The sequence below is a fragment of the Coptis chinensis genome, chromosome 7 (genome assembly GCF_015680905.1).
Source record: "Coptis chinensis isolate HL-2020 chromosome 7, ASM1568090v1, whole genome shotgun sequence".
NCBI lineage: Eukaryota > Viridiplantae > Streptophyta > Magnoliopsida > Ranunculales > Ranunculaceae > Coptis > Coptis chinensis.
In genome coordinates this window covers 73,351,082-73,365,989 of record NC_141462.1, presented here as the reverse complement: position 1 = coordinate 73,365,989, position 14,908 = coordinate 73,351,082, and the positions used below count along the sequence as shown (strand labels likewise).

The 14,908-nt window shown below is 35.4% G+C and overlaps 1 protein-coding gene and 1 long non-coding RNA gene across 2 annotated transcripts; one reads left to right on the top strand and one right to left on the bottom strand.

Moving 5' to 3' along the window:
* Positions 1-3,862: 3,862 nt before the first annotated feature.
* LOC147488774 (uncharacterized) lies at positions 3,863-4,277 on the bottom strand. The gene is made up of 3 exons (XR_015201615.1): positions 4,146-4,277; positions 4,013-4,065; positions 3,863-3,924 (listed from the first exon to the last, which is right to left on the bottom strand). It is a non-coding gene; the product is annotated as an uncharacterized LOC147488774 (long non-coding RNA).
* An 8,790-nt stretch (positions 4,278-13,067) lies between these two features.
* On the top strand, positions 13,068-14,199 carry LOC147488773 (uncharacterized). The gene is made up of 5 exons (XM_086574483.1): positions 13,068-13,161; positions 13,291-13,310; positions 13,403-13,562; positions 13,778-13,987; positions 14,078-14,199. The coding sequence occupies exons 1-5, from the start codon at positions 13,068-13,070 to the stop codon at positions 14,197-14,199; spliced, it is 606 nt and encodes a 201-aa protein (XP_086430609.1).
* Positions 14,200-14,908: the final 709 nt, after the last annotated feature.

The window sequence follows — 14,908 nt, the reverse complement described above, 5'->3', positions numbered from 1 at the left end:
TTCTTAAAATACGAGCATACTTTTTATGAGGCCTTCTTAGTTCTCGAAAAACTTGAAAAGAATCGTGAAGTAGAATACAAGCAACCAAAAAACCAACAAAGGTTTTGACAATCCCTTTCTCCAACTACTTCATCTCTAGATAGTAGGCGTGCTTTATTCGCCGGATCATACAACCAAGCAGGCTGAACTAGCCCAGCTTAGGTAGTCAATGCCAGCAATTCCAGATCAAAGTAGCCGACCTTACCCGGTACAGCAGCCGTAGATCAAGCATTGATAGCTACAAGTCGTAGTAGCTTGAAGTAGCTTACAGTGAGAGGGCAAAAAGTTCAGTGCTTATAGTTCCAGTCGTAATGTGTGTACAAGAGTGGTGAATGCAATTCAGAATCTCCTATTTGAAAGCAAGGTGCGGTGCCTGAAGTTTTGTATTAAGGAAGAGCTGATAGGCCTTAGTGCCTTATAGCGATTGCCTCTCCGAATCTTTACTTAGGGCTTGCCTCCACTCCAATCGTAGTGCACCGGAGAAATCAGCCTAATTAGTGTTACCTGCGCTAATCTAAGACCAACCTTGCACAGTAGGCTTAATAATAATAAGATAAGTAGGCCAGGCCAACCTTTCGCGTAGTGTGTCAACCGCCCTCAATGCTGGATCAAGGAATATTTAGTAAAGGGCGGACAACTCCTAGCCCGATTCACCAATCCCAGCTCTCACTTTAAAAGAAAGCCACCTATCGAATCAAACTTAAGGCGGAACAGGTACTAGAGATAAAAGAGCCACTAAACGATTACTACCATAAGTTTGAACCTTGACTCCGAGCTAACAGAGAAGCTTTTGCCCTTACGTACCTAAGCGGGTGATGCCTTCTTTTGCTTTCGAGCGAGTGGTTGCACTTTCCACGTATTCCTCTTCCCTGCGCTAACCATGGAAGGAAATTAGGTTGAACCAAGTGGCGCATCGGATGCTGCCTCCATCGAACCCACGGGGAAGCCCCTTGCAAGCTACGACTAACAGACAGAAGAAAAGAAACAAGAAATCTCCCACTAAGCCCCGTATTCAATCCCTATCGAATTAGATTCCTCGCCTACTAGTTGATTAATTGACTAAGGGAATTCACAAGTCTGCTCGCTGACTTAATTCAATAGTTCGACCAACCAACTTTAGGTAGGCTATAGAAGAAAGGGCTGACCATTGAGATGCTTGACATCATGGAAACATATAATGTACTGATGATTGCTAAAAACAGGAAGGAAATGAAATGTCGATGATTTGTAGCACCCGCACAATTTCCAATCTGAAGAGTGTAAGAACCGTTATTTTTAGAACGAATATTTCTACAAACCGCGAGAACCACGCGCAGCGGAATTAATGGGTTCTCACAATTTTGGATTAGAGAACATACTTTTTAGAATCAGCTAAAATGTAATCTCTGAGAATCAAAACTTTATCAAATCCAAAATTAACCCCTTGATCTTCTGTTGTATTCTTTTAGAACAGATTGGACGTTGTGTGGGCAACGATCTACCAATCCCCTTATTTCTCACAAAGCACGCTAGATCTAATTTTTGGATCTATCTTTCCTTACCTCTTTTTCTAATACAGTGAATAGTGAATTTCGGCTAGAGAGAGAGTATTCTATTTATAGGCTACAATAGGGACCGTGAGGAGAAATTAGGGTTGGGCCTCCTGATGGGCTTGGGCTTCCCATGTTCGCCTAGAACACACGACCCAAGTCCGTCAACAAATGACTTATTCCACTAAAGGCCATTGTTGCACTACCGCCCTAATCCCAAATTACGTGTCAGCGTTTATAGGCTCCATATTATATGCTCGTTGATCTCCCGTGTTTAAAATATCGAATGTCCGTTGATTAAGTCAAGTTACTGACAACTACATTAATTAACTTCTTATGTCCTTGAGTAGTACCACTCAACCTCATTATCATGTCGGAATAAATCCACCTGCAGGGTTTACATGACAATCTTTTTGAGCTCCTCAAGGGGACATCATCAACCCGACTTCTTGCGGGACACGAATTCCTTCTATAATCAACAGCACACCTTACATAAAATGTCATTACCCAATCCATCGAGTTTGTTGATTCACAAATAAATCTCACTCATTGATGATTTAAAGTAATGTATAATGCACGTAAGTGCCCGTTATTATATCCGGATTAGGAGGACAAACATCCATAATAACAGAGGTGTTTGTTCTCTTACATAGTCAGTATAAAGAGAAACAACTTCAATTGGTCCTGCTCAATACACACAAAATGTACTAGTGTAATCCTATAGTCAAGATAGACTAATACCAGATTATACTACAACCGTACTAATGGTTTGTCCAAATCCATCTAGGTTGTGAACGATTACTTATACTTTATAAGGTACTGATAATATAATTTTCTGTGTGTTCACACCATATCATCTACAACATAAAGTATTAGACACATGCATATAACTAATAACATATATAATATGCATAACATTTGCCTATATGATTCTCATTCAAAATATAAAGAATTAAAGTTAATACAAAAGTAATGCTTTTAGTATATAACCCTATCAAAGAGAAATTAAAATTATTTTAAAATAAATTTAAATAAAATGGAATAGGCAAACTGTAGGCGTGCATAAAAGTTCATTTTTTTTCACTAAATCGTGCATAAAAGTTCATGAAAGCATTAAGTTTACTTGCCAACCATCTATCTTAGGCCCTTGGAAGCTAATGAACAAGATGTGCAAAGTTTTATCTGCCTGAGACTTCTCTTGATGTAGTAACTTGGCTGCGGCCTAAGCAAATCTAAAAATGACCTTTTGAACAGATAACTAAAGTAAAGTTGGGAGCATTTGCAGCAAGGTCAAAACTTCTGATTTCATGAGTTGTCAGGTTAAGTACGTTTCAGAACTTGACATAAATAGTCAACAGGAACATACTTATGTGGCAGTCATACGGTATAACAGAAGGTCTAGTTGATACACAAGAATCACGAGTCTGATAAATAATGACTTGCTAAGTGTAGTTTCTAGAATCCCTATGCTATGGCACAACAAAGTAAGTAATATTCCCATCTTTACTAAATGAAACTTTACAGTTGCGCAAAAGAAGAATGCTCTCATGCAAATAATGCATAGTTGGTCAGGGTGAGGGTGTACTAATTTAATACATCCATGAAATTAGTATTGTATTAGAACGATTTTCACAAAAAATTATTAATGATTAGATCCACTCAAATATCAAAACATTTGTTTTCTTAACCGGGCATTCTCATAGGCTCCAAAAAAAACGCCCATTCCATATAGTAGTTAGACCTCCCTAGATTTGTTACTTTCTCCTTCGTGTATTTTGTATTTATTTGGGCCTCCTCAAATATCAAAACACACGTGCAAACAAATTTCTAAAAAAACCCTTTCATGCTTTCATACGAATCCTAATAAAACAAAATTCCTAAAACCTACTAAACCAAAAACTCGACTTCTTATATCAAACTCACTCTCAAACCTAGCAAACAAACTTTCTTAAAACTCTCAAACCTAGCAGCCGAGTTAGATTTTGAAAGCTATCAGCATTCAGAAAAATAATTTATCAGCCACCATCCTATTCATGTAAGTTTTTCTTTAACACATTGTCAAGCTAGGTAATAGGGAATACACTTTGGTAATATATTGATAGCTACTTTTCAGTCTCTCATACCACTAATTAATTGATGTTATGCCATATAGCAATTTTAATATGCACATATATATTATAGTTGTATTATGAGGCCGTGAGGACACTAAACTACGAATAATGAAATCCTTTTCATTCAAATTTGGTGGTGATTTTATAGATGTACAATACAAAACAAGACAAATTCAAAGCATACCAGGGTCTCCAGAATGAGGCCTCCTTATAGGAAGGGTAGCAGGATAGTAACTGTAGTAATCCTGCAGTGGCATCAGGGGGAAAAAATGGAGTAAGAGACAACTGTCTTGGCAGTTCCATAAAACAAATCCCAGAAGACGGTATACCCACCCATGGCTCAGCATAATCTTTCTTTTTCTTCTCATGTAATAAATACCGACCATCTCGAGAGGGGGAACACCAAAGTTATATTCACTAACTTTATCTGATTAGATGGAATACAGTGAAAATAAAATTTGTCTACCATCAGAAACAAGACCTTCAATGTTGGATGCACTACTGCTGCTGCCCCTACCAAATGTCCTTATTGCCATTGATTCACCTGCCTGACCAAATGCCACTTGCACTGTTTCTGCTGCAAGTATAAAGAAAGCAAAATTGGAATTTTACAAATCAGGATGTGTATAACCATCTGACATAGTCTTCAAATATCAAAACACACATCCAAACAAATTTCTAATAGTGAGTTACCTTTTGTTCTAATTAAATACACTCACGTTTATTTACAAGAGCTACCTTTGTTCTAATTAAATCAGATTCTGAAAGCTTCATGTGTATTAAGATCTTCTACAAGTTTGATACATCTGTAGATTAAGATTCTTTAGCTTTTTGCACCCATTCCTAATGACAAGTGTTGCAAACAACTTTTGGCCCAATTTGTTGATGAAAACCATCTATAAAAAACGTATTACAGTATTATGATGTGTCAAATCCAAGAGAAGACTTCTTTGATAGAACAAAGATATCAACATAGTATCTAACTACTACTGACGTATTAACTAATTGCTTTGCTTTCATTACTGTATAGCTTCAATGGTATCAAAGGGAACATCAAAGCGTGCTTTAACCAGTGGTAGAGCATAATAAAATAGAGCAAAACCTAGAGCAGCAAGAAGGACAAGAATAAAATCAAAGGAAAATATATGTATTGATTCAATCTTAATACCTATATTCACTCTGTGGGGAACAATATGCAGTGTAAGGTATTTCAAGCACAAACATGCCTAGAATTTAACATGTTGTTGTCCCTTGCGTCTGTGAAAAACCTTGAAGTGCTGGATAAGCACATTGGATTAATCTTTAGGTATAGCTGTAATGCCAACATGCAGTCCAGCCCTGATTCCATAATTGAGGAATTTGTGTGGAACTTAATAAAACTGAGCTACATCCACAGATAGTACACTATGAAAAACTATTGAATGTAATGTGATCTAATGTTAATACTTCAAAGAATAACCTAATGAGTTACAGGATAGCAAGTAAAGGGTCAAATGAGCTTATTGAATGTGAATACCGTAATATTGTTTCCTTGCTAAAAAATGAGATCAACTCTAGCAGGCTCCTCTGTCAATGCACAAGGCCTTATTATTGTGTAAGGGATTCCACTATCACGGATCACATCCTCCCCCTATTTATGACACTGATAAGAAACCTGAAGGAACTAGAGCACTATCACAATGTACAAACAAAGGAAATGATACAGTCTTGGTTGGAAAAAAGGTAGAACACCTTAGCATAAGGAAAAAAAGGTGAGAAAATATGTCATTCATCAACTGTGCCTATGCATTTTATTTGTTTAAAAAATTATCTATCCCAAGATTAGTATTCAGAAGTATCATCTCAAAGTTCTTTAACTAACACATAAAGTGTCACAAACGCTTCTAATTATTTAGGCAAAATTTCACGAAGGGTGTCATTTGCAAAGTTATATAGAGTAATAGCATACAGTTCTGTTACATTCATGGTGATGTTGGAAAAGTGTTTCCATTTCACAAATTTCATGCTTTTGATTTAACTTCATGCTCTCTACCCTGCTTAAGTGATTCCTGATGGTTATTGTTCTAAATCTAATCTGCTGTGAAAATGAGTCCACCTGATATCAGTTCATATACTCTCTCCTCTTTGTTGAGTTATGTTATACACTAGCACAAATATTGCAGCAGGAAAACACTAATTGATTGATTTTGTAGGCACTTATCCAGTTTTAAGCAAAGCAGAGTGTAAACTTAATCGATCTAATCGAATGAGTTATTTAGCGGAAAAAAGGAAAAGGCCTCTTGGTGTTGGGTGTATGCAAAATCAAGAAAGAAATGAATTAATGAAAACAATTTCCGAGCAAAAAAAAGCTGACCTGAAGAAGAAGAAGAGGAAAAAATCCTTTGTTGTTGAGTTTAATGAGTATGTATCATTAGATGAAGATTATTATTCACAAATGAGGAGTAGTGAATCAGATGGTGATGAAGAAGACATATCAAATGAAACTGAACATAAAAGTAAGATTTTCAATATATTTTAATTTTGTATTATGATAAAAATTCCTAAACAAATTTATATGTTTCTGTTTAACACAGGAAATTGTCAAGAAGCCTGGAATTTTGGAGAGCCAAAGTCTCTGTGTTCGTTTTGTGGAGCAATACTTTGGTATGAAGAAAGGGTTGGTAGAACAAAGCAGACCAAGAAACCAAAGTTTGGAATATGCTGCCTCCATGGAAAAGTTTAACTTCCTATTTTGGCTGATGCACTTCCATTCCTAAACCAGCTACTAGATTCTGAAGGTGGTTCAATGTCTAAAAATTACAAAGAAAATATGAGGGCGTATAACACGATGTTTGCTTTTACATCAACTGGGGGAGTGGTTGATAAAAAAATAAACAATGGTGGGGGCCATATGTTTTTAAGATCAGAGGACAAAATCACCACAAACTTAGTTCCCTGCTACCAATTCCATGTACACCTCCTAAATTTGGGCAGTTATACATATATGATACAACCAATGAAGTACAATACCCTTTCAAAATATTTCAAAATATTAGATTCTTAGATATTAGGATATTAGATTTTTTTTTTATTGGCTAGGATATTAGATTTTTTCCATAGGTATGATTTTCTTCAATGAAAAATGGAGCAAATAATTAGCCATTTGAATTTTCTTAATAATTCTATTTTTACATGTTCTTTACGAGTTAATTTGGTTTTTTCCCTTTGTGCCAGGTCAGGCTCCTAAATTTGGGCAGTTATACATACATGATACAGGCAACGAAGTGCAAAACAGATTGAACTCTTTTAGTAAGAAGATTGAAAAGAAGAAACCGTTGGATCCAAACATTATAACAGGACTCATTAGCATGTTAAATGAAAACAACAAAATAGGTGAGACTTACAGAATGGCGAGGGATCGTTTTAAAGAATTTGAAACCGCTGATGTTAGTATAAGACTCATTAGCACAAGAGGAACTGATGGAAGGCTCTACAACTTACTAACTTCAAATGAGGTAGCTGCTCTCATTGTTGGTAATGGAGATGAATCTCAAGGTCACCATGACATTATTGTTGACAAGAAAGGATACGACTTAAAGAGAATTGATGAAACTTTTCCAAGTTTTATGTCAATGCAATACCCTATCTTATTTTCTGATGGAGTTGATGGATATGTGCCTGAAACCAAGTACAGAAATGGTAGTAAAGTGGGTAAAAGACAACATGTTACCATGAGAGAGTACTATGCATTTAGAATGCAAATGAGAGGAAATGAAGGGCTAACAATAGTCAAAAGTAAACGATTGAAGCTACAATTTTGGGTAGATGCATACACTGCTATTGAAGAGATGAGGCTTTCATGGGTTAGAAATAACCAACATACTATTCGTGCAGAATTGTACCAAGGTTTGGTTGATGCTGTTGTTTCTGGGGACACTAAACCTGCATCTGTTGGTAGGCGATTAGTTTTACCATCATCTTTTACAGGTAATTAAGTTCATTGAAATCCCCAAAACCCACTTACAACTTTTAAAAATGAATTTATAATGACAAATGATTAGTTTTACCATCATCTTTTACAGGTGGTCCAAGATATATTGTACAAAATTATCGGGATGCCATAGCCATTTCCAGATGGGCTGGAACTCCTGGCATTTTCACCACATTTACTTGCAACCCCAAGTGGCCTGAAATTCAAATGGCATTGGACAAGGTTTCTAAGGGACTACAACCTGATATTATTGCTCGAGTATTTGAAATAAAACTGCACAAGTTAATGACTGATTTGCAACGGCGTAAACATTTTGGTAAAGCTTGGGCAGGTCAGTCTTTATGTTTAAATGTTTTCACATAAGTTTTAAATGTCAAAGTAAAAAAATACTTAATTCATGTCTAGTTGTATTCTATTTTCGTGAAACACATCGCCTTACTACATTATAATAAATAAATAAAAACCTTCTTACACCTAATCCAGCATAACATAACAGATAGCTTTTGCAAAAAATTGATGATACATGTCTATTTTCCAGTGTATATGCTATTTAGGATATATTTTCAGCTTTATTAAAACATTCAAGTGAATGACAAAAAAAAAAAAAAAAAAAAGAACACTTACTGATGATTTCCAAAAGTAAACAATACACTTTGAAGAAACTATTTTGACCTTCTTCAATAACAATGTTTGCAGTCATCATCCTTAATGGTGTATGTCCTCTTCCTAGATATTGTAAATCATTAATCTCATACCCAAAAGGAAAAACAGAGCAAATGTGATAATGAAATAAATAGAAAAGTATCATATCATCTGTAGAAAAGAAATTTCTCACTACGAAGACTTATAAAAAAAATTATAAAAATAATCAAATTGTTCACCTTCAAATTAGCTACCTGTAGTTAAGTCATTTTTGGAAGTCAGCAATTACCCCAGTCATTTGTAAAGCGTGAGCAAGTGAAAGGTCTTTTTGAAGTAGAATGACTTTCTCATCTAAAATGTCTCTGTCCCGAAGTTTGTGTGCATGCTCTTCCAATTTGGATAGTAGTTCTGCCTCTTTTTTAGATGCCTTTGCTTTGATGCTCTCAATCTACATCCATTTAAAATGTCTTAGAAAGATGATTTAAGTATTGAACTTTTTATGCTGCTTTGTCTCTTTAGCTATAGAACCTACCTCTTCTTTTAGTCGAGTCTCAGCCAACACCAACTGTTGATCAAGTTCAACAACATGAGCTTGAACAACAAATTTCTCAGCTAGCTCAGCCTTGAGACTTTCCACAACACCCTTTAAAGTTTCCTCTAATTCCTTCTGCTCATTACTCTCTCCTTGGAGTTTGCTTATCATTTCTTGAAGTTCTTTTCTTTCAACTTGGTATGTATTGTTCAGGCTTTTGTTTTCCTCCATAATTGTAGATACCTGCAAAAATTCCTTATTTGAATCAGGCAGCTGAGAATAACAGATACATAAAAATAGTTGAGGTTTAGATAAATCATTTCAATACTAAAACTTGAGTATTAACAGTAAATGGATCACCTTGGGTTGATGCGCCACCAGTTCTTTATCAAGCATCTGATAAGCTAATTATCTTGAGCATAGATGAGCACCTTTCTATCTTTGACCCTACTTTTGAAAACTTAAACAGTAAATATGTCCTAACTCAAACACATTTAGTCAAGCTCCTGCACTATCCCGACTTAGCATAGAAAACAACATAAATAACCATATACTTAGCAAACACCCAAACTCTAGCAGTAGTTCAATCAATGCATCAATGTCTCCAATTAGCTTCACTTGGGAATATTGGGATAGGTTGCATGGCTGCACCACTAATATAATATGCTTACAAGTTACAACTAAGAAAGCAACATACGCCTTAAGTTAGTCTGCAAGAAAAAAGAAGACCAAAATTGAAGCTAAAAATACCTAGATAATGGAAATTCAGCATCTTGCCTTACCTTTGTCTCATATCCTTAAAAGGTATTTAAAGAGGTTTCAGTCAATATCGAAGTTAAGAAGCCATATCTACAGCAGGCATTTTATCTTGAAGCTTCGTGACCCGAGCCTGCAGAAATAGTCATAAGAACTAAAGCACCTTTCAAGCAATTATTTGCTAAAAGCTAGATGTCAAATAGACAAATCGTATTTGCAAGATGCAAAGTATGTGGGTGCATTCACCCTACAAGTGTATGACTTCATATTATAATCAATTCCCATAATCAGATTATCTATTATACAAACTATATTGTTGGATAGATGTCTTAAACAACAAATGCACTTGAACTGAATTTATTTACTGCAAAACAATTGACTATAACCTTGAATGATTTAGATCGATGAATAGATGGATCAATCTGCAAAGTTATTGTGTATGAATTTTCATCTGCAATGGCTTCCTCCAAGGCCAAGAAAGAATGACCTTCACATAGATAGGCCTGCAACAATTAAAATAGTATATAAATCTCTAGGACATGCCCCATGAGCTGTATATTCATTTAGGCAAATACAACAAAATCGGGTGGGACAGGACTGGCTGGGGCCTGGGAGCAATTAAAAGTATTGATATTGTTCATTTTGCTACAGGGTAGAAGGAGTTTCTGAACTACTCAAGAGATAGATGAGAAAGTATCTGGTGAATGTGTGTAGGAATACTAGCAAAAGCCTATGGCAGGGGTGTTTAGGAAGCATCCCATGGGTTCAAGAGGCCAATGCTCATGTGACGTATGGGTTGCTATTGCATCTAAAAAACTTTTATGTGTTAACTGTTTACATATTATTGAGAAGGTAGATGACCTATAGAATCCAGGCTTCTGTTGCACCTTGGCTGATTGCAGCCACATGTTAACTGTTGACCAAGCTAGACGATGATATGGGAGTTTCCCATTTTGCCTAGGACTTACTTTGCAGTCTCATACTCAAAATAGATGTTATACTAAAATCCATACTTTCCTAGAGTTTCCAAAAAGATAACTTTTTTGCATAATTGGTACTCTACAAAACATCTAAACAAAATATTAGTGTTTTCATTTGTTCTCCCTCTGTCTATCAAAACTTTGGCAGTTAATGCCCTGTTGGATTGAATAATTTTTTCTTATATGAAAAGCTTACCTTAAATTTTTATTGCCCTGTTGGATTGAATAATTCCCTCTATCTTTTTTGCAGCAATATACACAATAGAGTTTCAGAAAAGAGGATTACCTCATGCTCATATATTGCTTTTCTTGGATAATATGGTTCCAAGCCAAAGACTCCTGCTCAGATAAATAAGTTAATATCAGCCGAGCTTCCTGACATAGGAGATAAAGTTGCATATGCAGCAGTTATACATTTTATGATGCATGGACCTTGTGGAGATAAAAATCCAAGCTCGCCATGTATGTTGGAAAATAAATGTTCTAAACACTATCCGAAGGCTTTTTGGAGTGAGACTACAATTGATCACAATGACTTCACTATTTATAGGAGAAGAAACAACGGTCATAAAGTCACGGTTAAAGTGTTTGATAAGACTGAGGAACTGGACAATAGGTGGGTAATACCACATAATGTCGATTTGTGTGTTAAATTTCAAGTACACATAAATGTTGAGCATTGTAATAAGGCAAGGTCGATAAAGTATCTTTCCAAATATATTAACAAGGGCAAAGATAGAGACACCGCTTTTATTGTTGAGAATGTCGGAACAGACGTAGACACGGAGAAGCAAATTATTCGAGATGTGGACGAAGTTGGATGTTTTCTTGATTGTCGTTATCTTTCTGCTTCTGAAGCATGTTGGAGATTATTGAACTTTGAAATTCAATACAGAGACCCAAGCGTAGAGAGGTTGTCATTTCATCTTGAAAGAGAACAAATTGTCTACTACGGTGATAATGATTTACCAGAAGAAGTCATCAAACGCTAGAAAGCTTCAAAAACGAAATTTACAGAATGGTTTAAAGCCAATGCCATGTATCCATCTACTAGAGAACTTACTTATATGGATTTTCCCACTAAATGGGTTTGGCAAGTCAATGACAGAGTGTGGACTCCTAGACGGGGAAAGGGTAAAAGAAAGATCGGCTGTGTTTACTATTTTTTTTTATTGGTGACTGTGTTTACTATGCTCACCCTACATTAGGGGAGAGATTTACTTACGGATATTGCTTAATATTGTCAAAGGTCCTAGAAGTTTTGAAGAAATCAAAACAGTCAATGGAACTATTTATCCTACTTTCAAAGTAGCGTGTGAGGTAACTTATGAAATTTTCTTTTCGTATATCATTATTATATAGGTTCTGCAAAACTTAAAATCATTATTACAAATAAACTTAGGAAACACATACACACTTAGATTTGTTTTTTCCTGTTTTCTATTTTGAAATTAAATTATCAACATTGTATCATCCTAAGTCATAATACTATAATAATATTCTTGCTTTAAACGTAGTTTTAAACCACTCATGAAGTCAATATAAACAATGTTAAGACATGCCTCACTTCTGAAAGTACAATAATATGACAAGAACACGTTTCAAACTCTTAAAGTTAAATTTACAAACTCCTGAAGTTAATATATGCTGAATTTTAATTTTAAACTATACATATTTAATTATTCAATTAAATTTACCTGCCAGGCACTAGGTTTGCTCGATGATGACAAAGAGTGGGATGATGCACTAAAAGAAGCTAGCGGATGGTTATGTCCTAAAGCATTGCGTGAGTTGTTTGTGACGCTAATGTTAATGTGCGAGATATCATTTCCTGAAAAACTATGGGAAAAATATCACCAGGCACTAGGAGATGACATGTTATTTTAGTATAGAATAATCAATGGAAATCAGACATTGATTTTATCAGAGGAGAAAATAAAGAACTACACTCTATGCGAGATTGAAAAAATCATGCTCAGAAGAGGTAAAACTTTGGCAAAGGTCAATGACTTCCCATTTCTAAATATGAAAGACTAGATGCCAGCTGGTAATAGACTGATCGCAGGAGAACTTGACTATTATTGTCGTTCACTACGTGATGAATTCGTTAGAATGCATGAAGTCCTTAATACTGAGTAGCGTGAAGTATTCCAGTTAGTCACCCAAGCAGTATATTCACAGAATGGAGGTGTATTTTTTGTTTATGGCAGTGGAGGAACCGGAAAGACGTATCTGTACAAAACTATCATCTCAAAGCTAAGATCTGAAGGTAAAATTGTTCTTGCAGTTGCCTCTTCAGGAATAGCATCACTACTCCTACCAAGTGGGTGAACATCACATTCTAGGTTCAATATTGAAATTCCTACCAGTGAAGAGTCGAGATGCAAAATCTCAAGACATGAAAAACTTGCGAAGCTAATACAAAAAGAAGATCTTATTTTATGGGATGAAGCTCCAATGACTCATAGGCACGGATTTGAAGCTGTCGACAGAACTTTAAAAGACATAATGGATGAAGATAACAAATATTTTGGTGGCAAAACATTTTTAATGGGTGGAGACTTCAGACAGATTTTGCCAGTTCTTCCAAGGGGTAAAAGAGGTGACATTGTTGACGCTTCAATAAACAGGTACCATTTTGAATATATCAAACAATCTTAATTTTATCAAATAATTTGTTTAGTAATCTTGAGCAATTTTTAATTTTACTATCTTTAATTATATTTGACAGGTCTAAAATCTGGGGAGAATGTAAAGTTTTTCATCTGACGTAGAACACGAGATTAAAAAGTGACAATGTTGATCCATAAATAGCTAGCTCTATAGAAGATTTTGGCAAATAGGTTCTAGATCTAGGAGACGGAAAGTTGCCAGCAATTTCTATGGAGAACGATATTGAGCCAATATGGATACATATTCCAGATGATGTTCTTATTCCTGAATCAGAAGACTCAATTAAAGATATTGTTTCAAATATTTATCCAAATTTTGCAAACAATTATGGTTCTGTAAAGTACCTCAAGGAAAGAAACATCTTGGCCCCAAGAATGAAACAGTTGATGAAATCAACTCATATATTATTTCATCACTTCCAGGAGATTTATAGAGTTACTTGAGTGCAGACACACTTTGTCCCATATAAGGTTAGCACGTTAAAAAAAATAGTTATATAAATAATTGTTTTTCTTTTATTATCTTATTACTTCGTTGTTTTACAGGAAAGTCTGTTGAACAGGACGTTCTTTTTCCTATAGAATTTTTGAATACTCTTCAGTTTTATGGATTACCAAACCATAACATTAAGCTGAAACTTGGTGTTCATATAATGTTAATGCGGAATTTGAATCAGAGTGCGGGGCTTTGTAATGGAACTAGGTTGATTGTGACAAGGATGGGATCCAAATTTATTGAAGCAAAAATTATAACTGGTACGAAAATACGTGATCCAGTAAACATTCTTTTATTCAATTATATTTGGAACTTTACAATCATATAAGCAAATTAATTCATAATCACAGGTACAAACATAGGTGAGCCTGTCTATATTCCAAGAATTGTCCTATCTCCAACTGACACAAAGTGGCTGCGCCGTTTGCCATCAAGAGGAAACAATTCCCCATCAAAGTGTGTTACGCAATGACTGTAAACAAAGAGCCAGGGACAAACTTTCAACCATGCTGGTGTTAATTTACCTCGTCCAATTTTCACACATGGGCAATTATATGTTGCTGTTTCGATAATGACATCTAGACATGGGCTAAATTTTCTAATCAAAAGGGAAGATGATGAGCCAAAAGGATATACATAGAACATTGTGTATAAAGAAGTTTTTCAAGCAATCTGAGGAAGGTATTGTATTTATAATTTAACTTCTGTACATGAAAATACTTTATGGTGTTTTTTAACTTTTTAATAACTTATCCTTACTATGCTTTTGGTCTTCTTTAATACAGGAGAACCTTTTGGGGGATATTAGGTAGTTCATTTATTCAGAGAAGGTTGACTACAACTTCTTTGTTGCTTTAAGTGTTGTAGCCTTTTTACTTGGTTTTCTATATGAATTCTGAATCTACCATTATGAAGTTAACGATTTTGGCGTTTTCATTTTTTGCGGTCAACTTATTCTTTCACTTTTATATGCTTAACATGATAACCTTATGTTAAGCACTCATTGTGTCCATCTGAATATCAAGCAATATTTTTGTGACAACTTCCCTGTATTAGCCTATTTTAGGACGACCGAGGTGGCATGCTCGCGGGCCGAAAGTAAGATAAGGGAGCGGAGGCGCGAAGCGCCAGATCATGTCCGCGGCACCCTAAAGGGGGACAGGCCATACAAGAGCAGAAGG